The sequence below is a fragment of the Pelodiscus sinensis genome, chromosome 16, assembly GCF_049634645.1.
Source record: "Pelodiscus sinensis isolate JC-2024 chromosome 16, ASM4963464v1, whole genome shotgun sequence".
Classification (NCBI taxonomy): domain Eukaryota; kingdom Metazoa; phylum Chordata; order Testudines; family Trionychidae; genus Pelodiscus; species Pelodiscus sinensis.
The window spans coordinates 11,396,190-11,420,889 of NC_134726.1; the positions used below are offsets into that span (position 1 = coordinate 11,396,190).

Genomic DNA, 24,700 nt, shown 5'->3' on the forward strand with positions numbered 1-24,700 from the left:
CCCATGTGTACTTGTTCTTGCTGAACCTCATCAGATTTCTTTTGACCCAACCCTCCAATTTGTCTAGATCACTCTGGACTGTATCCCTACCCTCAATGTATTTACCTCTCCTTAGTGTCATCTACAAATTTGCTGAGGGTGCAATCCATCCCCTCATCCAGGTAATTAATAAAGATGTTGAACAAAACCAACCCTAAAACTGATCCTTGGGGCACTCCACTTGATATTGAGCTGTTGATCGTTACCTGTTGGACCCGACAATCTAGCCAGCTTTCTATCCGTCTTACAGTCCATTTATCCAATCCATACTTCCTTAACTTTCTGGCAAGAATGCTGTGAGAGACCGTATCAATAGCTTTGCTAAAGTCAAGATATATCACATCCATTGACTTCCCCATGTCCACAGAGCAAGCTACCTCGTCATGGAAGCTAATCAGATTAGTCAGGCATGACTTGCCTTTGGTGAATCAATGTTGACTATTCCTGATCAGTTTCCCCTCTTCGAAGTGCTTCAGAATTGATTCTTTGGGGATCCTCTTCATGATTTTTCTGGAGACAGAGGTAAGGCTGACTGGTCTGTAGTATCTGGATTGTCCTTCTTCCCTTTTTTAAAGATGGGCACTACATTTGCCTTTTTCCAAACATCTGGGACCTCTCTCCAGTCTCAAAGCTCTGCAATGACATTTGCCAACTCCCTCTGTACCCTTGGATGCATGGATTTATGTATGTCTCGCTTTTACATTTTAAATTTGTACACAATTACAGGATATTGCAATATTTCACTGTACAAACAGTGGGGAGGTTTAATTGCATGCACTTAACAATAGCAATGTGAAAGATTAAATGGTTAACTGTTAGGGACTGGAGCAGCTCCCCACCTGCCTGGGGCAGGGGTCTGCACCAGCCTTCCTCGTCCTGCTGGAACAGCCCCTGTCTGTTGTGGGCCCAGACATACCTTCCCCACCACAGGTTACACATTGGCTCCCTTGGAACAGGACTGGCAGCAAAGCTTCCACCCTGGGAGCAGGGCCTGCAGCAGCCCTGCTGGCCCTGCTCCTGGAGAGGCTTTGCTGCAGGCTCTGTAGTATAAGGCTTTACATTACCGAGCCTGCAGCACAAATAAGCATGTAACCACTTGTAGCTACACGGTTATATTTTAAAATGTATTTTTACATCCGTAGTTGACAGTATGCAACAGTGTGTGTATAATTCTGAATATTGAGTATTATAATTGTATTGATTATTGCAATCACTTCTAGTGTCATACTCAGCATATATGGACTGGATCTTCTGGTGGTGGAATGTGGACCTCTGTGAAGCTACACTGATTTAACATCAGCAGAGGACTTCGCGTATTGTTTATATTTATGGTTCTGCGAAACTCTGCTGACTTTCCGCTTTGTATCTTTAGAATGAAATGATATTGAAAGAAAATGTTCCCTTGTCTGGAAAGAGAGAAGAAGAGTCCACCCACACAAAGGCCCTTCATTCAGTAAGTTTCCCTTCAGCAAGAATTCTTGCTTGGAAAGGATTCTTTTACTCGAAAGGGTAAGGGGCAGAGCATTCCTGATCCTTCCCTCTACTCTGCACTAGTTAGGCCTCAGCTGGAGTACTGTGTCCAGTTCTGGGCGCCACATTTCAAGAAAGATGTGGAGAAATTGGAAAGGGTACAGAGAAGAGCGACAAGAATGATTAAAGGTCCAGAGAACATGACCTATGAAGCCAGGCTTCATGAACTGGGCTTGTTTAGTTTGGAAAAAAGAAGATTAAGGGGGACATGATAGCGGTTTTCAAATATCTAAAAGGGTGTCACAAGGAGGAAGGAGAAAATTTGTTCCTCTTGGTTTCTGAGGACAGGACAAGGAGTAATGGGCTTAAAGTGCAGCAAGGGAGGTTTAGATTGGACATTAGGAAAAAATTCCTAACTGTCAGGGTGGTCAAATATTGGAATAAATTGCCAAGGGAGGTGGTGGAATCTCCCTCTCTGGAGATATTTAAGAACAGGTTAGATAGACATCTATCAGGGATGGTGTAGACAGAGCTTGGACCTGCCTTGAGGGCGGGGGCCTGGACTCGATGACCTCTTGAGGTCCCTTCCAGTCCTATGATTCTATGATTCTATGATTGTTGTTTTGAACATCTTCTCCATTATCGAACATCTCACCAGAACTACCATCCTTGTAGCTGAGAGCACTGAGAGATTCAGAGCGACAGCGATCTTGCTTCCCAACTGCTAAATAGATGGTTCTGTTACCCACAGCATACAGGACTAAGAATTGTTGCCATGTCTCCCACTTATGATGAATGTAGTGAGCCCACACTATTTTCCTTGTCTGTTTTGTCTTTGAATTTGGATTTCAGTGTAGATGTCTGAACCTAAACCATGTGACCTCTTGCAGGATTTTTGATCCAAGAATGGTTGTTTTGTTGCTATGTGCAATGTAAATTAGACCTTTCAAAATTTTTGAGACACCATCAAGAGAGTCAATAAATTCCTGTTCTAACTGATCCAGTGTTGCACATTCTAGATGAATGTTCTAACCATGGAGCTATTTTGCTATCCTTGAGTGAGTCTCTGTCTGAAATCAGAAATTCCACCCTAGACGTGCAGAAAATTTCAATGAAATAAGTCTTTGCAAAAATATTTTGTTTTTTGACCAAAGAAGTTTGTTTGTTTTGTTTTTTAAGTTTTGGGATCAGTTCTACTTTGAAGCAAATATGACCCAAAGTATATAGAAGTGTCTAGCTCAGTGGTCCAAAATACGGTACCCGCGTGTGCCATGGCACCCGCAGGGGCATTGGTATGCGACCACCAAGTGCTTGGGGCTGGCCTGTCCCCGGGCACGTGGCGCATGCATGGTGCTGGAGCCAGCCCCGGGAACGCATGGGGGGAGTGCCGGCCCCGGGCGCGTGGTGCTTGGGGGGGACTTGATCAAATGCTTCTCATTTAAGATGCATTTTCCTGTAGAGCAGATGGGCTTGTAAAGTCATATAGGGAGAATGAATAATTTTAGTTTTTATTCCAAGGGTCTGTATTCTTATATGACTGTATTATGTATGTACAATACACACATCATACAAGCCTATATTATGCATATATAATACATAAAATCATAGGGCTGGAAGAGACCTCAGGAGGTCATTGAGTCCAGCCTCCTTTGGCTTTGTCAGGCCGAGATTTAAAAATCTCTGGGGATGGAGATTCCACCACCTCACTAAGTAACCCATTCCAGTGCTTCCCCATCCTCCTAGTAAAATAGTTTTTCCTAATCTCCAACCTAGACCTCCTCCACCGTAATTTGAACCCATTGCTTCTTGTTCTGCCATCCATCACTACAGAGAATAGCCTGTCTCCATGTTCTTTGGAAACTCCCTTCAGGAAGTTGAAGGCTGCTATAAAATCCCCCCTCACTCTTTTCTTCTGCAGACTAAACAAACCCAAGTCCCTCAGCCTCTCCTCATAGGTCATGTGCCCCAGCCTTCTAATAATTTTGGTTGCCCTCAACTGGACCCTCTCCAATGTGTCCACATCCTTTCTAAGGGAGACCGGGGGCAAAACTGGACACAACACTCCAGATGTGGCCTCTCCAGAGCTGAATGAAGGGGAATAACCACTTCCCTGGATCTGCTGGCAATGCTCCTCCTAATGCAACCTAATATTCCATTAGCCTTATTGGTTACAAGGGCACACTGTTGACTCATATCCAGCTTCTCCTTCACTGTACTCCCCAGGTCCTTTTCTGCCAAACTGCTACTTAGCCAGTTGATACCCAGCCTGTAAAAATTCTTGGGATTCTTCCATTCCAAGTGCAGGACTCTACACTTGTCCTTGTTGAACCTCATCAGATTTCTTTTGGCCCAATCCTCTAATCTGTACAGGTCACTCTGAACCCTCTCCCTGCTCTCTAGCACATCTACCTCTCCCCCTAGCTTAGTGTCATCTGCAAACTTGCTCAGAGTGCAATCCATCCCCTTATCCAGGTCATTAATAAAGATGTTGCACAAAACTGGGCCTAGAACCAATCTTTGGAGCACTCCACTTGAAATTGACTGCCAGCTTGACATCGAGCCGTTGATCCCTACCTGTTGGGCCCAACAATCTAGCCAGCTTTCTATTCACCTTACAGTCCATTTATCCAATCCATACTTCCTTATCTTGGTGGCAAGAATATTGTATAGTACATGTATATTATTGTAATAGAAACCATAAATAATGACAAAAATCTGATATATATATAATACACATTTATAGGGTGTGCATTATGATGTGATTCAATCACAACATAAGATTGAACCTACTTGTTTAATAACATGAGAAATTTAAAAAGGGAGTTATTCGCTGCAGAAGCCTTCTGAATGTAAAGTACTTAGTGGTCCCTTAAGTGATGCAGGAGCCCCATTAAGAAGCCTCCTCTGTGCTAACATATGAATACGATTTAATTGCAACTGCAGGCAGTAGACTAGTCTTCTGTCTGCAGTTGCAATGAAAACTGACACCATGATCCAAATAGTGTCTGGAAAGCCAGCAGTCTGCAGAGCCAATGAACAGCTCCTGCAGCGGGGAACAAAGTGCCAAATCAGCATTTTTTTAAAATTGAAAGGGCCTTGTTATTTGTACTGAGATTAACCATGAAAAGGGATTTTGTAAGAAGCCTTTTGTGCTATAAAGGTCTTTAATCTCTTTGGAGTCAATGCTTGGGCTATGCCTTAGGATACTTGAAGGGGAGACCTCTCAAGATTTCTCTTCACACATATTCCCTTCAATTATGTTTGAGGCATATCCCCAAAGAATCATGCTCAGGAACACTCCCCAGAATCCCTAAGCCTTCTCTATGCAGAGTAGTATGATAAAATATGGTTGTTTGGAGAGAGTTTTTCAGGCTCAGTTTTGCAGGCCCTGTCAAACAGCTAAAGCCAGCTCTGAGTTCTGTACCCACAGCAGCACCCATTTCCAATGGGGATGCCCAGCTGCAGGTTACGTGCTCATGCTTAATGTATATGATGTTATAACCTCTCTTCCCTCCCAGATGGTTGCTAGTAGGATTTGAATTTAGACTCTTCAATAGCTTAACAAAACTCTTTTAGCTCAAGTGACAGAAGTGTATCTTCCTTGTCTTTTATAAATAATATGCTTTTGTCCTCTAGTGGAATGTAAAACTTGCTTTACCAGTGTGTTACATACAGTGCACTGTGACCAGAAAACAGTTCTGTCCCTTTTATGGTCTCTTGAAGGAGTCCTTCTCAAAGTACATTTGCTGCTACTATTGCCTGCCAGATGATCGAAAGCCAAGTGTGTTTGATATAAATGAGTTTCTCTCTCTGACTGACCTGACGAAGATGTACTTCAGTACCGGTAAGTTTCCTGAATTCATTTTGCCTTCCTGTTTGACTTTTGAACTGATTGTTTGGGAAATTTTCAGAGTTATTTTCCTTATCCACTTTCACAGGGTGGATCTCAATGAGGTTGAGTCAGGTGAGAGCACTCTCCCAATTCCAGTTATGTTTGTAATTGTAGGTACAAGTAATTGCATTTCTTCAAAGAGCGTTGTTAATGAAACACTATACAAATCACTTTCTGGTCTCAAATAATCAGTTTCTGAAACTGAAGTGCTTCCAAAATCCTTTAAATAATACTCTGCTGCAATGTCCTAGAAGTTCCAAATCTTGTTGTCGGATATGGTTCCATTGGTTTCTTCACTCTATGGGACTTCCTGCAAGGTCCTGTTACATTCCTAAGTGGGGTGTCATGAGCATAAGTTCTGAATACAGTGGTCTGGAAAATGGGCTTTTCATCCTGCAGGAAGGTCTGTTTTGACATTTGGAAGTGGCACATCCAGATTGGTACAACATAGCAAAAGTTTTTGGGGATAAAAAAAATCTGAACATTTTTGATTGGGAAATGTCAATGTTTTGTTTTGGATGAACATTAATCTCTGTGTCTGAACTGCCATAATGCCCTGTGGGGATTGTAGTTCTAGGTCCCTCATGCCCTCCTTCACCCATATGGGCCTTGCTCTGTGACTGCAGTATATCTCCCATGATGCACTGTGGTCTCTCTGTGACTAAAATCTACCATTCCACAGCTGCCCCCTTCACACAATCCATGCCATCCTAAGTCTTGTTAGTTTTAGCATTAGTTACTCCTCTGCAGTATCTGGGAAAACTCCATTAGTTTCAAGGGTTTTGGATGAGTCTTCAGCTCCCAGGGAGTTGGCTTCCATAGGGAGCTGCTTGTAAAGGAGATATGTAAAAAGAAACTGAGAATCTGGCAGTTGATAACAGAGCAGCTGTATTTGCTATTTGCAAATGACAAAACATATAGCAGGGTAACTTTGAAAAGATGCACAGGCTGAAAACTTTAAAAGCAGGGAGGCAGGGTATAGCAACATTGCTGCCCACACAATGTTGAAACAGTAGGTAATATTTTTGTACATATTTAAGCTGAATATATTAAACTTTACTTGAAAATCAGAGGAGATCTGAGCCATAGTATACTACATAAAGGAGACATTTTGCATTGACTCCAATGGGCTCTCTGCTTGGTGACTTTTCAGCTGAAGATAATTTTTGGAAAGAATGAGAATAACTAAAAATGGCCAGCTAGTATGATGTCACAGGCCTACCGTGATTGGGGAAGAATTTTGACTGAACAGTTTTCTGTTCTCTACGTGTATATAGTAAACCATGTTCACAAAAGTATCCTGAGCCAGATCCTCAGCTGATTAAATTGGTAGCTTCATGGACTTCAATTGAATTAAATCAGTTAAGGATCTAGCTCTCATGCATAAAATACAGGCACTTAAGCAAGGCATGGGATCCTGCATGAACTGGAACCATCAAAGTATCTGAGCACCTCCAAACGTTCAATGTGTTTATTCTCACAATACCCTTGTAATGTAAGAAGTGAGGTGAACCACAGAGTGACTTACCCAATGCCACTTACAGAGTCTGGGGCAGAGCTGAGATGAACCTCAGGCTTCTGAGTCCTAGATAAGCACCCTATCCACTGGGTCATTCTTCCTCTGGTTAGCCTCTTTTAATACACTTTATGTGAATGCTCTTGAAATTCACACTAATTTGCTTCTGTCCTTGGAAAGTAGTCATGGGCAGTGCTCCTGAATGGCTCTGTGACTGAGATTGTGGAACTACAGACTCAGTGGCAGTTCCAGTTTCTAAAGTAATCCTCCCCCAAGTGTCTTTGTGAATTGCCCAAAAATATGTCATGAATAAAACACAAACTGGTGGGAACAGATGAAAGGCAAGTTATTTGTCTGAGTTGCCTGATTTTGCTTAGAGGCATGAGTGTAGCCTGGGCTGAGTGGTCTGCTCCCACGCAAATCTGAGCAGGGGTATTAGTGCCAGAGCATCACTCCAGCACTTGTAATCCAGGATGGAGCTATGCAGCCACCGTGCAGAAAGCGTGGCTTTGGCAGCTCTGCTTTGTCATTTTCTGAGCCACAGGCCAGAGGATCCGCCCCCATTCAGCAGCAAAAACAATGAAGTGGTGCGGGTAGGATTGCCAACTTTCTGTTGGCACAAAACCTAACACCCTAGCCCTCTAGCCCTGCCCCTTCCCTGAGGCTCTGCCGCAACTCACTACATTCCCTCTCCCTCAATTACTGTCACTTTCAATGGGCTGGGGCAGGGAGTTGGGGTATGCGAGGGGTGAGGGCTCTAAATGGGGGTTCAAGCTCCAGGTAGGGATGTGAGGACAAGGTATTCGGAATGCAGGAGGGGGCTCTGGGTTGAGGCTGGGGTTGGGCTGCGGGAGAAGGTGAGGGCTCTGGGGTGTGGGCCAAGGATAAGGGGTTCAGGGTGTGGGAGAGGGTTCTGGGCTGCGGGTTGAGATACTGGGGCTAGGAGGTGAAAACTCAGGGCTGAGCATGTGGACTCTTGCGTGGACTCAGGGATGTGAGGTTTGGGATGCAAGAATGGGCTCCATGTTTGGGGAGGGGCTCAGGCCTGGAAGTTGGGGTGTAGAAGGGGCTAGAAGCTCAAGGCGGGGGATATGGGCTTTGGAGAGGGATGCCTAGACATGCAGGATTTGAGGTGCAGGAGGGGAGTCTCTGGATTTGGGGGGTTGGGGCTGAGACTTGGGCTGACCTTGGATGGCTTTTGGTCAGCAGCTCTAAGCCAGGCCTGTTCTGGAGTACCACACTGAGCCTTGGAAGCAGCCAGCAGGAGGCCCCCCTTGACACACTGCATACTGCTGTTGTTCACAAGTATGATCCCCTCGTTCCCATTGGCCAAGAACCAGCCAATGGGAGTGTGGAGCCAGTGCAGAGGGGGTAGAGCATGGAATCCTGTCACCCCCCCGCCCTTCCTGGAAATTGGACCTGCTGGTCTCTTTCAGGGTGTAGTGTGGTGCCCCAGACTTTTAATAGTCTGGTCAGCAGTGCTGACTGGAGCCTATAGCCAGGGGTGGGGAATCTACAGTCTGCAAGCTGGATCCAGACTGTGGCTTACTTGGCTCTGGTCTACTGTGAGGCACAGGGCTCCTCCCTGCAGTGGGGCAAGGTGAGTCAGTAAGTTTTGGGGGTTTTTATGTTTTTTTGTGTGTGTCCCCCCCAACTGATTTTTTGTAGGTCAGTAGCCTCTGACTGAAAAAAGGTTCCCCACCCCGGCCTCAGTGAAGGACAGCATCGCAGACACACATTAGCTCCCCAGTTGTTCTGCCACCTCATACCCTTCTGCCAGGCTCTACCATCTGGCTGCTAACTCAGGGGAGGGGTAAAAGATTGAAAAGGAGAGTGGGGCCTGATCCCTCTTTCATGAAGAATGCACTATGAGCCATTTGTGCTGGGAAATCAACACAGAGAGGGGTGGCCAATGTGGCTCTCCCCTGCTGCTAAAGGGAAATGGTAAGGACCCCTGACAGCTCCTCTGAGGGGAGAGGTTAGCAGGCATATTGAGGAACTGTGCTGGGTCCCTGCCAGGTTCAGTAATGTGCAGGGCCCCATCAGGCCCCTGGCCCATGAGTGTGGGACAAGTAAAAGGCACCCAGGAGAGGTGAGCTGAGTTCAGCAGAGAAGGAATGTCCACTTCTTGCTATGCCACTGCTTAGAGGTAATGTGGACACACAATTGACTCAAGCCTCCACCTCAGTTGTCCTGCCTCAGAGTGGAATGATCCTCTCAATCAGAGGCGGGGAACCTTTTTTGGGTCAGGGACCACACGTGAGAAACAAAAAAACCCCAAACAACACTCCCCCGAGTGAGAAGGGGAAGGACACTCCGTACATACCTATCCTACGCCAGAGCCTGGGGGGGCCAGCCCAGTAGATTTCTGTGCTTCAGCTCTGTGTTGGGGCAGCAGGGAGGCTGGAGTGCCATCACAGGCTCTCCAGTGTGGGTAAGGGGGGGCTCTGAGCCCTGGGGGCTGGATCCAAGCAAGCCAGGGGCCACATTTGGCCCTGGGACCTGAGGTTCCCTACCCCTGCTCTAAATCATGGAAACAAAGGTGCTTAGCAGTGGAAAAGAGGCTCTATCCATTGAAGTCAAGCTTTTCCTCAAGATTGTTAATGTGCAGAGTGAGGGGAAAAGAATCTCCCTTTTTCCATCTCTCCTTCCACATGTTCTCATGGCCAGAGCCTCGTCTGGTGTGAATCCAACATAGCTCCCTTCAAGTTGAGCAGAGGATCAGGCCCATGCTGTCTTATTTATACTGCTATGTGTCTATCTGCAGACAAAGGAAACCTGTATAATTCTTATCTATAGATCTAGCTGTATATTTTGCTTCTGCCTGTCTCATCTGTGTCTGTGTATGCTATAGCATTATAGGCCACGCCACTAGTTTTCACCCAGCCCTTTGAAGTCTGAACCACTTTCATGTTTCTTTTGTTTCCTGGGTAGTTGGAGACCTCCTCAGTCGAATTACATTGATACTAGGCATATATGGATCGTTGGCAATGTTTCTCACCATGGTACCTTTCAGCCTTTCAGAACTATTCTGGTAAGAATTCATAAAAATCAGGAGAAACTTATGTTTTCCCCCTTCAACAGTGGCTCCAACTTAAATTGGGCACCCTTTGAGAAGCCACTGAAAACCAAGAGCTGACTTGGGACAGCAGACTGGTGTCAAGTCTTCATGGGGCAAAGACTTCATGGAGTAATGGGACAGGCAGGAAAGTGGATATTTAAAGAGATATCAAATAGAAAACTGTAAAAAGGAAACTCACCACAGCTGCCAGGAGTGGGGCAAATTGCCTGTGGCTCCTGGCAGCCATGGGGAACTCACAGCAGCTCCAGATAGCCTCAGAAGACAGGAAGCAGTGAGTCCTGTGGTTCCTGTCCCCTGCCATTCCCTTCTCCCACCATGAATACACGGAACCGCAAATAGCGATTCCATGAATCCACCGTATTAAATCTAGCTTGAGGTTATTCACATAACTGAGCTGGTAGTGTGCTTTCAGGTATAGCTGCTAAGGTTAGGAATTGCCAAGACAGCTGACCTCAGGAACAATTGTTAGCGTATTCCTTGCTGCAGAAGTGGAAGATTATCCCATCCATGACTACACTTCAATCAAAATGTAAAGCTCATCTTTTACACTGGCCTTGTCTTAATAATAAATTTAAAGCAACTATGCATTCTTGTCACTAGGAAGAAATGTTCAGATGACCTGTTGGCTTTAGCGAATTTTGGTAAGAGACCCTGAAACTGGGCTGATAAGCAAGATCTAGACACCTAGCTGTATTGTATTGTATTGTACATTTTTAAGAAATCCCAATTGATTTTAATGAGGAGCTCTGCTTAATAACTGAGGTGATGATATGTCCCCTAGCTAGATTAACACAAATATACGTAATTAAAGGTAAAATTCTAACTTTGAGCACCAACTGTGTCTGTTAGACTTGGCAAAGACTGTTTTTAATTCTCCTCACTCATTCATCATGTTGCAGAGTGAGGTGGAGCTTAAATTAGATTCACCCCCCCCAAAAAAAAAATTAGCCAATGAGCATACACAGAACTGATTTTTAATTCCTCAAAACATTTTGATTGTCCTTCTCACACCATCTTTCCATAGAATCATAGAGCTGGAAGAGACCTCAGGATGTCATCAAGTTCAGCCCTCTGCCCAAGGCAGGACCAATCCCAACTAAATCAACCCAGCCAGGGCTTTGTCAAGCCGAGACTTAAAAACCTCTAGGGATGGAGATTCCACCACCTCCCTAGGTAACCCATTCCAGTGCTTCACTACCCTCCTGGGCAGTGTCCAGACTTAGGGTTTTTTTCGGGAAAAGTACCCTTTTCCCGAAAAAACTTCCCCTGCGTCCAGACTCAAGCCTCGTTCTTTCAAAATTATTTCGAAAGAACGCGGCTTTTCTTTCGATGGCGGTAAACCTCGTTTCACGAGGAAGAACGCCTTCTTTCGAAAGTTCCTCTTTCGAAAGAAGGCGTTCTTCAATGTCAATAGGGCTTCTTCAAAAGAGAGCATCCAGACTCGCTGGGTGCTTTCTTTCGAAAAAGCGGATTGCTCTTTCGAAAGATCCGCCTGCAGTCTAGATGCGATCTTTCGAAAGAGGCTCTTTCGAAAGATGCTTTCGAAAGAGCCTCTTGCGAAAGAAGCCTGCAGTATAGACATAGCCCTGGTGAAATAGTTTTTCCTAATGTCCAACCTAGACCTCCCTCACTGTAACTTGAGACCATTGCTCCTTGTTCTGCCATCTGTCACTACTGTGAACAGCCTCTCTCCATCCTCTTTGGAACCTCCCTTCAGGAAATTGAAGGCTGCTACCTAATCTCCCCTCACTCTTCCCTTCTGCAGACTAAACAAACCCAAATCCCTCAGGGTATGTCTACACTACAACGTTAATTCAAACTAACGGATGTTAGTTCGAATTAACTTTAATAGGCACTACACTAGCGCTCCGCTAGTTCGAATTTAAATCGAATTAGCGGAGCGCTTAGTTCGAACTAGGAAAACCTCATTTTATGAGGATTAAGCCTAGTTCGAACAAGCTAGTTCAAATTAAGGGGTGTGTAGCCCCTTAATTCGAACTAGTGGGAGGCTAGCCCTACCCAGGTTTCCCTGGTGGCCACTCTGGCCAACACCAGGGAAACTCTACTGCCCCCCTCCCGGCCCCGGACCTCTTAAAGGGGCACGGGCTGGCTACGGTGCCCATGCCAGGTGCAAGCCTGCCAGCACCCAGCCAGCAGACCCTGCACCTGGCACAGCTCAAGCCACCTGATGCCCCCCAGCCCTCCGCCTCTTCCAGGGACCAGGCTGGCGGCTCCCGGGAGCTTGCCCGGCACCGCAAGAGGCGGGCACCCGCCTGGGCTAGTGCGGACATCGTGGAACTCATCCATGACCTCCGCACTAGGCACAGGAAAGTGGCCGTCTAGGGCAGGAGAGCTGCCAGCCTGGCCACCCAGGAGCAGGTGTGCAAGAGAATCAAGGGGGTCCACTGAGACCCCCGAACCTGAGCCCTGAGCTTACAATGGCCGCCCCGGGTCAGACCAAAGGTCCATCTAGCCCGGTAGCCTGTCTGCCAACAGCGGCCAACCCTAGGGACCCTAGAGGGGATATACCGAAGACAGTGACCAAGCCATTTGTCTCGTGCCATCCCTCTCCAGCCTTCCACAAACCTTGGGCAGGGACACCACTCCTACCCCCTGGCTAATAGCACTCCATGGACCCAACCTCCATGACTTGATCTCACTTCCCTTTCAACTCTGTTCTAGTTGTAGCCTTCACAGCCTCCTGCAGCAAGGAGTTCCACAGGTTGACTCTTTGCTTTGTGAAGAACAACTTTCTGTTACTAGTTTGAAGCCTGCTACCCATTCCTTTCCTTTGGTGTCCTCTAGTCCTTCTATTATGGGAACTAATGAAGAACTTTTCTGTATGCACCCTCTCCACCCAACTCCTGCTTTTAGAGACCTCTATCCTGTCCCCCCTCCGTCTCCTCTTTTCTAAGCTGAAAAGTCCCAGTCTCTTTAGCCTCTCTTCATATGGGACCTCTTCCAAACCTCTGATCATTGTAGTTGCTCTCCCCTCTCCCACCTCCTTTTCCCAGTCTCCCCCAGTTTTGTTCAATAAAGAGAGATTCCATTTTGGAAGACACGTTATCTTTATTTTGTACATCAAGAAGAGGGGCTAGGGAAGGGTAAGTGGAAGGAGGCGAGGGAGGAATGGGGCATGAGCCCCCGATGGGGAGGACTGGGCTTGCTCTGCGGACTTCTGGGTGTGGAAGCTCTCCTGCAGCCCCCCAATTGCCCGCTCTCCCCAGATGGCAGCCTGCAGCAAGTGCAGCTGGGCTGATGGCCGAGTGGTAAGATGTGCTCAGTGTGGGTAGTCCGGGCAATCCAAGCCAGGGCTGCTTTGCAAGTGGGGTACCCCTGAGAACTGTCTGTCTGGGGTGGGGGTCGGGTCCCTTTAAGCACAGCCCTCGGCTAGCCTGAGACAGCAGCTCCACGCTCTAAGTCCTCCTCTGATGCCCTGCCGGCACTGCTTCCGGCCATCCTTAACCCTGCTTCAGGGTCCACTTAATGTGGACGCGCTAGTTCGAATTAGCCAAACGCTAATTCGAACTAGTTTTTTAGTCTGGATCCGTTAGTTTGAATTAGCTTAATTCGAATTAACTAATTTTACATTAACTAATTCGAACTAAATTAGTTCGAATTAACGTTGTAGTGTAGACATACCCTCAGTCTCGCCTCACAGGTCATGTGCTCCAGCCCCCTAATCATTCTGGTTGCCCTCTGCTGGACCCTCTCCAATGCATCCACATCTTTGCTATAGTGGAGGGCCCAGAACTGGACATAATATTCCAAGTGTGGCCTCATCAGAGCAGAATAAAGGGGAATAATCATTTCTCTGGATCTGCTGGCAATGCTCTTCCTAATGCATCCTAATATGCCATTAGACTTCTTGGCTACAAGGGCACACTGTTGACTCATATCCAGCTTCTCATCCACTGCAATCCCCAGGTCCTTTTCTGCAGAACTGCTATTTAGCCATTCAGTCCCCAGCCTGTAACAATGGTTGGGATTCTTCCATCCCAAGTGCAAGACTCTACACTTGTCCTTGTTGAACTTCATGAGATTTCTTTTGGCCCAATCCTCTACTCTGTCTAGGTCACTCTGGAACCCTGCCTTCCTGACCCTCCACTCTGACCCCTGACCCAGATCACAGCTCCTTCCTTCACCCAAACTTCCCCTCAGACCTCACACCATCTCCTGCACCCCATTCCCTTACCCCATGCACCCAACCTCCACCGAAAAGTGTGGCCCTTGACCACTTTCCAAAATCTTGAAGTGCCCCCCCCCCCAATTGTCCATCCTTGGTCTACGGTAACTAGCTTATATACAGCATCACAATTCCAGCTGTTCAAATATCATGAGAGAAGCCACCACAAAATTACAAGATATAAAATGCAAACATTTTGGCACTTTTATTTGTCTTATGAGTGTTGACAAGTATTTTTAAGTATTTATCTGCAACTGTGAGAGCTAAACACTTTTTTAAAGATAAAAGCTGAGGTTCTCACATAATAAAATGACTCCTGGAAGTTAGGATTTGTGGAAATCCCCTAATATTGTGATACATAAATAAAATTCAGGGAGTTGTTGCTCATTTCCATAGTATCTGATGTCTCATAAGTAGGGCATACCAATTTTGCAGCTGCGACAAATGCATCACAGGCCGTGAAATCTGATCTTTTGTGTACTTTTACCTTATTCTACAAGGTGAACATATACAAAAGTACAAAGCATTTCTCAAACTGGGTGTCCTGACCCAAAAGAGGGTTGCAAGTCTATTGTAGAAGGCTCATGATATTGCCACCCTTCTGCACTATGTCAGAGCAGGATGGCTGCCAGACAGGAAGCAGACTGACATCACCAGGCATATTCTTCAGAAATGTGCGAATGTTTGAAAAAGATCTTATGACAGAAAATGTATTATAGCTTCCCTTCAGCTTTTGCTGCCAGTGAAGAGTAAAAATATGGCTAAGTCATAAAAACATAAGAACATAAGAATGGCCGTACTGGGTCAGAACAAAGGTCCATCTAGCCCACTAGTCTGTCTGCCGACAGTGGCCAGCATCAGGTGCCCCAAAGAGGGTGGACCGAAGACAATGATCAAGCGATTTGTCTCCTGCCGTCCCTCTCCAGCCTCTGACAAACAGAGGCCAGAGACACCATTTCTATCCCCTGGCTAATAGCCTTTTATGGACCTAACCTCCATGAAATTATCTAGCTTCTCTTTAAACTCTGTTATAGTCCTAGCCTTCACAGACTACTCTAGCAAGGAGTTCCACAGGTTGACTAGACGCTGTGTGAAGAAGAACTTTATTTTATTAGTTTTAAACCTGCTACCCATTAATTTCATTTGGTGTCCTCTAGTTCCTCTATTATGGAAACTAATAACTTTTCTTTATCTGCCCTCTCCACACCACTCATGATTTTATAGACCTCTATCATATCCCCCCTCAGTCTACTCTTTTCAAAACTGAAAAGTCCCAGTCGCTTTAACCTTTCTTCATACGGGACCCGTTCCAAACCCCTAATCATTTTAGTTGCCCTTTTCTGAACCCTTTCCAAGGCCAAAATATCTTTTTTGAGGTGAGGAGACCACATCTGTACACAGTATTCAAGATGTAGGCGTACCATAGTTTTATACAGGGGCAGTAAGATATTCTGTATCTTATTTTCTATCCCTTTCTTAATAATTCCTAGCATCCTATTTGCCTTTTTGACCGCCGCTGCACACTGTGTGGAAGTTTTCAGAGAACTATCCACAATAACTCCAAAATCTTTCCTGATTTGTCATAGCCAAATTAGCCCCCATAATACTGTACGTATAGTTGGGGTTATTTTTCCCGATGTGCATTACTTTACACTTATGCACATTAAATTTCATTTGCCATTCTGTTGCCCAATCACTCAGTTTGGTGAGATCTTTTTGGAGTCCCTCGCAGTCTGTTTCTGTCTTGACTATCCTAAACAGTTTGGTATCATCTGCAAACTTTACCACCTCACTGCTTACCTCTTTCTCCAGATCATTTATGAATACGTTGAAAAGGATTGGTCCCAGGACTGACCATTGGGGGACACCACTAGTTACCCCTCTCCATTCTGAAAATTTACCATTTTTTCCTACCCTTTGTTTCCTGTCTTTTAACCAGTTCTCAATCCAAGAAAGGACCTTCCCTCTTATCCCATGGCCATGTAATTTACACAAGAGCCTTTGGTGAGGGACCTTGTCAAAGGCTTTTTGAAAATCTAAGTATACTGTATCTACTGGATCCCTCTTGTCTGCATGTTTGTTAACCCCTTCAAAGAACTCTAACAGATTAGTAAGACAGGATTTCCCTTTACAGAAGCCATGTTGACTTTTGTCCAACAAATTATATTTTTCTACATGCCTCACAATTTTATTCTTTAATATTGTTTCGACTAATTTGCCCGGTACTGAAGTTAGACTTACCGGTCTGTAATTGCCAGGATCGCCTCGAGAGCCCTTTTTAAATATTGGTGTCACGTTGGCTACCTTCCAGTCATTAGGTATGAAAGCTGATTTAAAGGATAGGTTACAAACCACAGATAATAGTTCAGAAATTTCCCATTTGAGTTCTTTTAGAACCCTTGGATGAATGCCATCCGGTCCCAGAGATCTGTTAACATTAAGTTTTTCTATTTGTTCCAAAACCTCCTCTAATGACACTTCAATCCGGGACAACTCCTCAGATTCATCACCCACAAAGGACAGTGCAGATTTGGGAATCTCCCTAACGTCCTCAGCCGTGAAGACTGAAGCAAATAAATCATTTAGCGTATCCGCAATGGCTTTATCATTCTTGATTGCTCCTTTTATATCTCGATCGTCTAGGGGACCCACAGGTTTTGTAGCAGGCTTCTTGCTTCTAATGTGCTTAAAAAACATTTTGTTATTTCTTTTTGAGTTTTTGGCTAGCTGTTTCTCAATCTTTTTTTGCTTTTCCTATTACATTTTTACACTTGATTTGACAGTGTTTATGTTCCTTTCTATTTATCTCACTAGGATTGGACTTCCACTTCTTAAAGGATACCTTTTTGTCCCTCACTGTTTCTTTTACATGGTGGTTAAGCCACGGTGACTCTTTTTTAGGTCTCTTGCTATGTTTTTAAATTTGGGGTATACATTTAAGTTGGGCCTCTATTATGGTGTCTTTAAAAAGTTTCCATGCAACTTGCAGGGATTTGGCTCTAGTCATTGTGCCTTTTAATTTCTCTTTAACTAACCTCCTCATTTTTGCGTAATTCCCCTTTTTGAAATTAAATGCCAGAGTGCTGGACTGCTGAGGTGTTCTTCCCACCACAGGAATGTTAAATGTTGTTATATTATGGTCACTATTCCAAAGCGGTCCTGTAACGGTTACCTCCTGGACCTGATCCTGCACTCCACTCAGGACTAAATCGAGAATTGCCTCTCCCCTTGTGAGTTCCTATACCAGCTGCACCAAGAAGCAGTCATTTAAGCCACTGAGAAATTTAATCTCTGCTTCTCTTCCTGAGGTGACATGTATACAGTCAATATGGGGATAATTAAAATCCCCCATTATTATAGAGTTCTTTATTTTGGTAGCCTCTCTAATCTCCCTCAGCATTTCAATGTCAGTATCACTGTCCTGGTCAGGTGGTCGGTAATATATTCCTACTGCTAATTTCTTATTATTGGAGTATGGAATTACTATCCATAGTGATTCTATTGAACATGTTGATTCATTTAATAATTTTATTTCATTTGATTCTACATTCTTTTTCACAAACAGTGCCACTCCACCACCCAGCTGGCCTGCTCTATCCTTTCGATATATTTTATATCCCGGTATGATTGTGTCCCACAGATTTTCCTCATTCCACCAGGTTTCAGTGATGCCTATTATGTCAATCTCCTCCTTGAATAGGAGGTACTCTAGTTCACCCATCTTATTAGTCAGACTCCTAGCATTTGTGTAGAAGCACTTTAAAAATTTGCTACTGCTTATTGGTTTGCCCTTCTCTGATGCATTGGATTCCTTTATATGCGGTTGTTTGTCTGCTCTGGCCCATGGTTTGTCCTCTCCCCTCCTCTCTTTCTGACTACAGCTTAGAGAATCTCTATCAATGGATTCTCCTCTAAGAGAAGTCTCCATCCGATTTACGTGCATCTCCGCACCAATCGGCTTTCTGCCATCTCTTAGTTTAAAAACTGCTCTATGGCCTTTTTAATGTTTAATGCCAGCAGTTTGGTTCCACCCTGGTTTAGGTGGAGCCCATCCTTTCTCTACAGGCTCCCCCTCTCCCAAAAATGTCCGTAGTTCCTAATAAATCCAAACCTCTCTTCTCTACACCATCGTCTCAGCCACGCATTGAGACTCTGAAGCTCTGCCTGCCTACCTGGCCCTGCGCGTGGAACTGGAAGCATTTCCAAGAATGCCACCATAGAGGTCCTGGATTTCAGTATCTTTCCTAGCAACCTACATTTGGCCTCCAGGACATCTCTCCTACCCTTCCCTATGTCATTGGTACCTACATGTACCACGACTACCGGCTCCTCCCCAGCACTACACATAAGTTTATCTAGATGCCTCGAGAGATCCGCAACCTTCACATCAGGCAGGCAAGTGACCATACAGTTCTCCCGGTCATCACAAACCCAACTATCTATGGGTATGTCTACACTATCCCCCTAGTTTGAACTAGGGGGGTAATGTATGCATACCGAACTTGCTAATGAAGCCCGGGATTTGAATTTCCCGGGCTTCATTAGCATAAAGCCGGCTCCGCCATTTTTAAAAGCCGGCTTGTTCGAACCCCGTGCCGCGCGGCTACACGCAGCACGGGCTAGATAGTTCGAACGAGGTGTACAGATTGATCAGAACAAGGTGTACAGATAGATCGGAATGGCTACATAGTTCGAACTATCTAGCCCGTGCCGCGTGTAGCCGCGCGGCACGGGGTTCGAACAAGCCGGCTTTTAAAAATGGCGGAGCCGGCTTTATGCTAATGAAGCCCGGGAAATTCAAATCCTGGGCTTCATTAGCAAGTTCGGTATGCATACATTACCCCCCTAGTTCGAACTGGGGGGTAGTGTAGACATACCCTATGTTTCTAACAATCGAATCACCCGCTAACACCTGCGTCTTCCTAACAACTGGCATCCCTCCCCCTCAGAGGTATCCTCAGTTCAAGAGGATATCGCAACATCCTCTGGAAAGAGGGTCCCAATTACGGGATGGTTTCCCTCTGTTCCCATTGAATGCTCTGTTCCTGTGAGACTTTCATCCTCTTTAAGAGCACTGGGGCTCTCAGACTGGAGGTAGAACAGTACTACAGTGTACCGGAAAGTCTCATCAACATATCTCTCTATCTCCCTTAGCTCTTCCAGTTCAGCCACCCTGGCCTCCAAAGCCCGAACTCGGTTTCCGAGGGTCAGGAGCTTCTTGCAACGGGTGCACACATACGCCACCCGTCCACCGGGCAGGTAATCATACATGTTACACCCGACGCAATAAACAGGATAGCCCCCACTCTGCTGCTGGGCTTCTCTCTCCATTTTTTTTATGAATAAGTTTAAGTATAAACTGGGCTTATTAAATGTCTGGAATATAGATTATTATAAAAGTTAGGTTTAAAGAAGGTCAGGAGTCACTACCACCCTCTAACCTCCCCCTCTAAACTCTCTCTCCAAACTCCCTGTTAGCTGCTCCTGTTCACAAGCTCCTTGGTCGCTGACTCACAGGCTTATCAAGCCCTGGTATCCCCTCCCCCTGACTGAGGCTCATCCAATTAACAGAGGTTTCTAGATTTCAAACCTTTTAGAAGCTCCTTCAAACAAACAAACAAACAAACAAACAAACAAACAAACCAAACAGACAAATACAAACTCACCACACAGCAAATAATGCCCCCACACAATAACACACACTACAGACAGCCACTTACCACAAGGGTCCCATATTTACTCCTCTTTTACCTGGAGAACTCCCTCTCCAAACTCCCTGTTAGCTGCTCCTGTTCGCAAGTCTCTGTTTGTGTGATCATACTGACTAATGGTGCATGTGTTAGAATATGGGTCAGCAATAATTCAAGCATAGTGAACTTCTGCATCGATTTCAGCCTCATTGCTGACCTCGTAATGACTTTAGGTTCCACTCAGTGATTTTTACATCAAAAAATTCAGGCGATGGCTACAGTGCTAGTAACAGCCAGAGTTGTCTGTGATGCCCAAAGTGTGCTTAGGGAGGAAAATCCATGGCCCGCAGTACTTAGAGGTGTGCTCTTTAAACCCTTTTATCATTTGAGTCGACCTTGCTGTCCCAGCCCAAATAATACTTTGTCTGGAATACAAGGTAAAAAGCACAGTTCATATTTGATCCCCACGAACCATTTTAAAGTATTCTTTATTAAGGATAAATGCTTTTTTCATTATAGTCTGCAGCTGGGTGGGGGCAGCTATGTTTGTAAACCATTTTCAAAACCTGCTCATTTCTCTAGTGTAGAAAGGCATTAAAATAAAGTGGCTCTTTCTTTGGGTGTGAAGTGAGAAGGAAAGAAGCCCTGAGTCTGAAAAGAGAAGTGAATTCTAGGTCTCTCAGTGTGGTATGGTGTGTTCTTTTTATGATGTCACCTTATTCTTCTCTTAAGCAGCAGAGGGCAGTGGTGCTTCAGCAATAATTTTTGTATTTCTGTGGTTGGCTGAGTTATGCCTTGCAGAGAATTTGGTTTCCATCCTGCAAAATGCTGTAGGCAACTTGAATTGAGGGTGCTCAGATCCTTTCAGGATCAGGTGCTTTGTTTGGACTGGCATGGGGAATGCAAGGAATTCCAATTCCTTCACAGTCAGGGGGAGTATGATACTTGTGCTGGCTCAGCTGCAACTCAGCACAACATCGTGCAACCCTTCAGGATAACCACAGGGCACTTCTCTGGTTCAGTCTTTTTCTGCTTGCCTACTTATGCCATGGAGTGGTCTGAAAGTCAGGAATACTGTATCACAACTTTGCAAGTAGGTTGTTCCATGGGTGCTAGAATTGGGTGGCAGAGAGGAAGGGGCCTTGCCCCCACTTTTAAAAATGGAAGGGCTATTCCCACCCACTTTTTAACATGGCACAGTTTGGGGGGGGGGTAGGTAGTTGACCTCCTGTCCCCCAAAGGGCACTTCTCAGATAGACACGGAACAGCACAGGTAGGGGCTGCGCAGCACAGTAGGGGAGCTCATAGTTTCTCTGACACAAAGTGCAGCCCCTGCCCATGGTGCCAGTCTCTTCTCAGTGGGTGAGCTGAGGTGTCCCCTTGCCATAATGCCCAGTCTCTGTCACCCCATCACTGTTCCTTCACCCTAAGGCCCCAGCCCCAGCATGGCCAGTAGCAGAGCAGGGCTGTAATAAGAACCCTGGGTAGGGGCTCAGGTGTCTGACAGCAGCATCCAGCCCATGCCTTTCCCCCTGGGACATGCTGTCCAGGAGAAGTGGAGGATTTACGGTTCCCCATATTAGCCGAGGGTCCCTGGGTGGCTCTGTCCATAGCCGGGCACCAATTTCTTGCTTGGCTGGGGGCGGAGCCTCAGGGGAAGAAGAGGAGCATGGGGTTTTGGGGAAAGCTGAGGGGTAGAGGAAAAGGGCAGCAGTCATAGAATCATAGAATACTAGGACTGGAAGGGACCTCGAGAGGTCATCGAGTCCAGTCCCCTGCCCTCATGGCAGGACCAAATACTGTCTAGACCATCCCTGATAGACATTTATCTAATCTACTCTTAAATATCTCCAGTGTTTAACCACCCTGACAGGAAGTTTTTCCTAATGTCCAACCTAACCTCCCTTGCTGCAGTGTGAGGCCATTGCATCCTCAGAGGCCAAGGAGAACAAATTTTCTCCCTCCTCCTTGTGACACCCTTTTAGATACCTGAAAACGGCTATCATGTCCCCCCTCAATCTTCTCTTTTCTAAACTAAATAAACCCAATTCTTTCAGTCTTCCTTCATAGGTCATGTTCTCTAGACCTTTAATCATTCTTGTTGCTCTTCTCTGGACCCTCTCCAATTTCTCCACATCTTTCTTGAAATGCGGTGCCCAGAACTGGACAGAATACTCCAACTGAGGCCTAACCAGTGCAGTGTAGAGCAGAAGAATGACTTCTCGTGTCTTGCTCACAACACACCTGTTAATGCATCCCAGAATCATGTTTACTTTTTTTGCAACAGCATCACACTGTTGACTCATATTTAGCTTAGATTCCTTTAAACCCCTAGATTCCTTTCTGCCATACTCCTTCCTAGACAGTTGCTTCCCATTCTGTATGTGTGAAACTGATTGTTCCTTCCTAAGTGGAGTACTTTGCATTTGTCTTTATTAAACTTCATCCTGTTTACCTCAGACCATTTCTCCAATTTGTTCAGATCATTTTGAATTATGACCCTGTCCCCCAGAGCAATTGCAACCCCTCCCAGCTTGGTATCATCTGCAAACTTAATAAGCGTACTTTCAATGCCAATATCTAAATTGTTGATGAAGATATTGAAGAGAGCTGGTCTAAAAACAGACCTCTGCAGAACCCCACTTGTTATACCTTTCCAGCAGGATTAAGAACCATTAATAACCACTTTCTGAGTATGATTATCCAGCCAGTTATGCACCCACCTTATAGTAGCTCCATCTAAGTTGAATTTGCCTAGTTTATTGATAAGAATGTCATGTGAGACCTTATCAAATGCCTTACTAAGGTCTAGGTATACCACATCCACCGCTTCTCCCTTATCCACAAGATTCGTTATCCTATCAAAGAAAGCTATCAGATTGGTTTGACATGATTTGTTCTTTACAAATCCATACTGGCTGTTCCCTATCACCTTATTATCTTCCAAGTGTTTGCAGATGATTTCCTTAATTACTTACTCCATTATCTTTCCCGGCACAGAAGTTAAACTGACTGGTCTGTAGTATCCTGGGTTGTTCTTATTTCCTTTTTTATAGATAGGCACTATATTTGCCCTTTTCCAGTCTTCTGGAATCTCTCCTGTCTCCCATGATTTTCCGAAGATGATAGCTAGAGGCTCCAATACCTCCTCTATCAGCTCTTTGAGTATTCTAGGATGCAGTTCATAAGGCCCTGGTGACTTGCAGGCATCTAACTTTTCTAAGTGATTTTTAACATGTTCTTTTTTTATTTTATCTTCTAAACCTACTCCCTTCCCACTAACATTCACTATGTTAGGCATTCCTTCATCAGACTTCTCAGTAAAGATTGAAACACAGAAGTCATTAAGCAACTCTGCCATTTCCAAGTTTCCTGTTACTGTTTCTCCCTCCTCACTGAGCAGTAGGCCTACCCTGTCCTTGGTCTTCTTGCTTCCAATGTATTTATAAAAAGTCTTATTTTTTCCCTTTATTCCTGTAGCTAGTTTGAGCTCATTTTGTGCCTTTGACTTTCTAATCTTGCCTCTGCATTCCTGTGTTGTTTGCCTATATTCATCCTTTGTAATTTGTCCTACTTTTTATTTTTTATAAGACTCCTTTTTTACTTTTAGATCATGCAAGATCTCGTGGTTAATCCAAATGGTCTTTTGCCATATTTTCTATCTTTCCTACACAGTGGAATAGCTTGCTTCTGGGCCCTTAACAATGTCCCTTTGAAAAACTGCCAACTCTTTTCAGTTGTTTTTTCCCTCAGTCTTGATTCCCATCGGACCTTACCTATCAGCTCTCTGAGCTTACCAAAATCCACCTTCCTGAAATCCATTGTCTCTATTTTGCTGTTCTCCCTTCTACCCTTCCTTAGAATTGTGAACTCTATGATTTCATGATCACTTTCACCCAAGCTGCCTTCCACTTTCAAATTCTCAACCAGTTCCTCCCTATTTGTTAAAATAGAATTATAGAATCATAGAGCTGGAAGAGACCTCAGGAGGTTATCAAGTCCAGCCCCCTGCCCGAGGCAGGACCAATCCCAACTAAATCAACCCAGCCAGGGCTTTGTCAAACTGAGACTTAAAAACCTCTAGGGATTGACATTCCACCACCTCCCTAGGTAGCCTATTCCAGTGCTTCACCACATTCCTAATATCCAATCTAGACCTCTCCCACTGTAACTTGAGACCATTGCTTCTTGTTTTGCCACCCGTTACCACTGTGAACAGCCTTTCTTCATCCTCTTTGGAACCTCCCTTCAGGAAATTGAAGACTGCTACCTTATCTCCCCTCACTCTTCTCTTCTGCAGACTAAACAAACCCAGATCCCTCAGGGTATGTCTACACTACCCCCCTAGTTCGAACTAGGGGGGTAATGTATGCATACCGAACTTGCTAATGAAGCCCGGGATTTGAATTTCCCGGGCTTCATTAGCATAAAGCCGGCTCTGCCATTTTTAAAAGCTGGCTTGTTCGAACCCCGTGCCGCGCAGCTACACGCGGCACGGGCTAGATAGTTCGAACTATGTAGCCATTCCGATCTATCTGTACACCTCGTTCCGATCTATCTGTACACCTCGTTCGAACTATCTAGCCCGTGCCGCGTGTAGCCGCGCGGCACGGGGTTCGAACAAGCTGGCGTTTAAAAATGGCGGAGCCGGCTTTATGCTAATGAAGCCCGGGAAATTCAAATCCTGGGCTTCATTAGCAAGTTCGGTATGCATACATTACCCCCCTAGTTCGAACTAGGGGGGTAGTGTAGACATACCCTCAGTCTCTCCTCATAGGTCATGAGCTCCAGCCCCCTAATAATTTTGGTTGCCCTCCGCTGGACC

General features: G+C 45.3%; 1 protein-coding gene across 1 annotated transcript in view; it reads left to right on the forward strand.

Moving 5' to 3' along the window:
- LOC106732119 (transmembrane protein 104-like) overlaps nt 1-24,700 on the forward strand; it is a 148,388-nt gene that overhangs the window by 38,432 nt on the left and 85,256 nt on the right. The window contains exons 5-7 of the mRNA XM_025185417.2: nt 1,412-1,492; nt 5,233-5,353; nt 9,852-9,951. Of these exons, the coding sequence (XP_025041202.1) occupies nt 1,412-1,492; nt 5,233-5,353; nt 9,852-9,951 (302 nt within the window). The remainder of the gene's footprint in view (nt 1-1,411; nt 1,493-5,232; nt 5,354-9,851; nt 9,952-24,700) is intronic.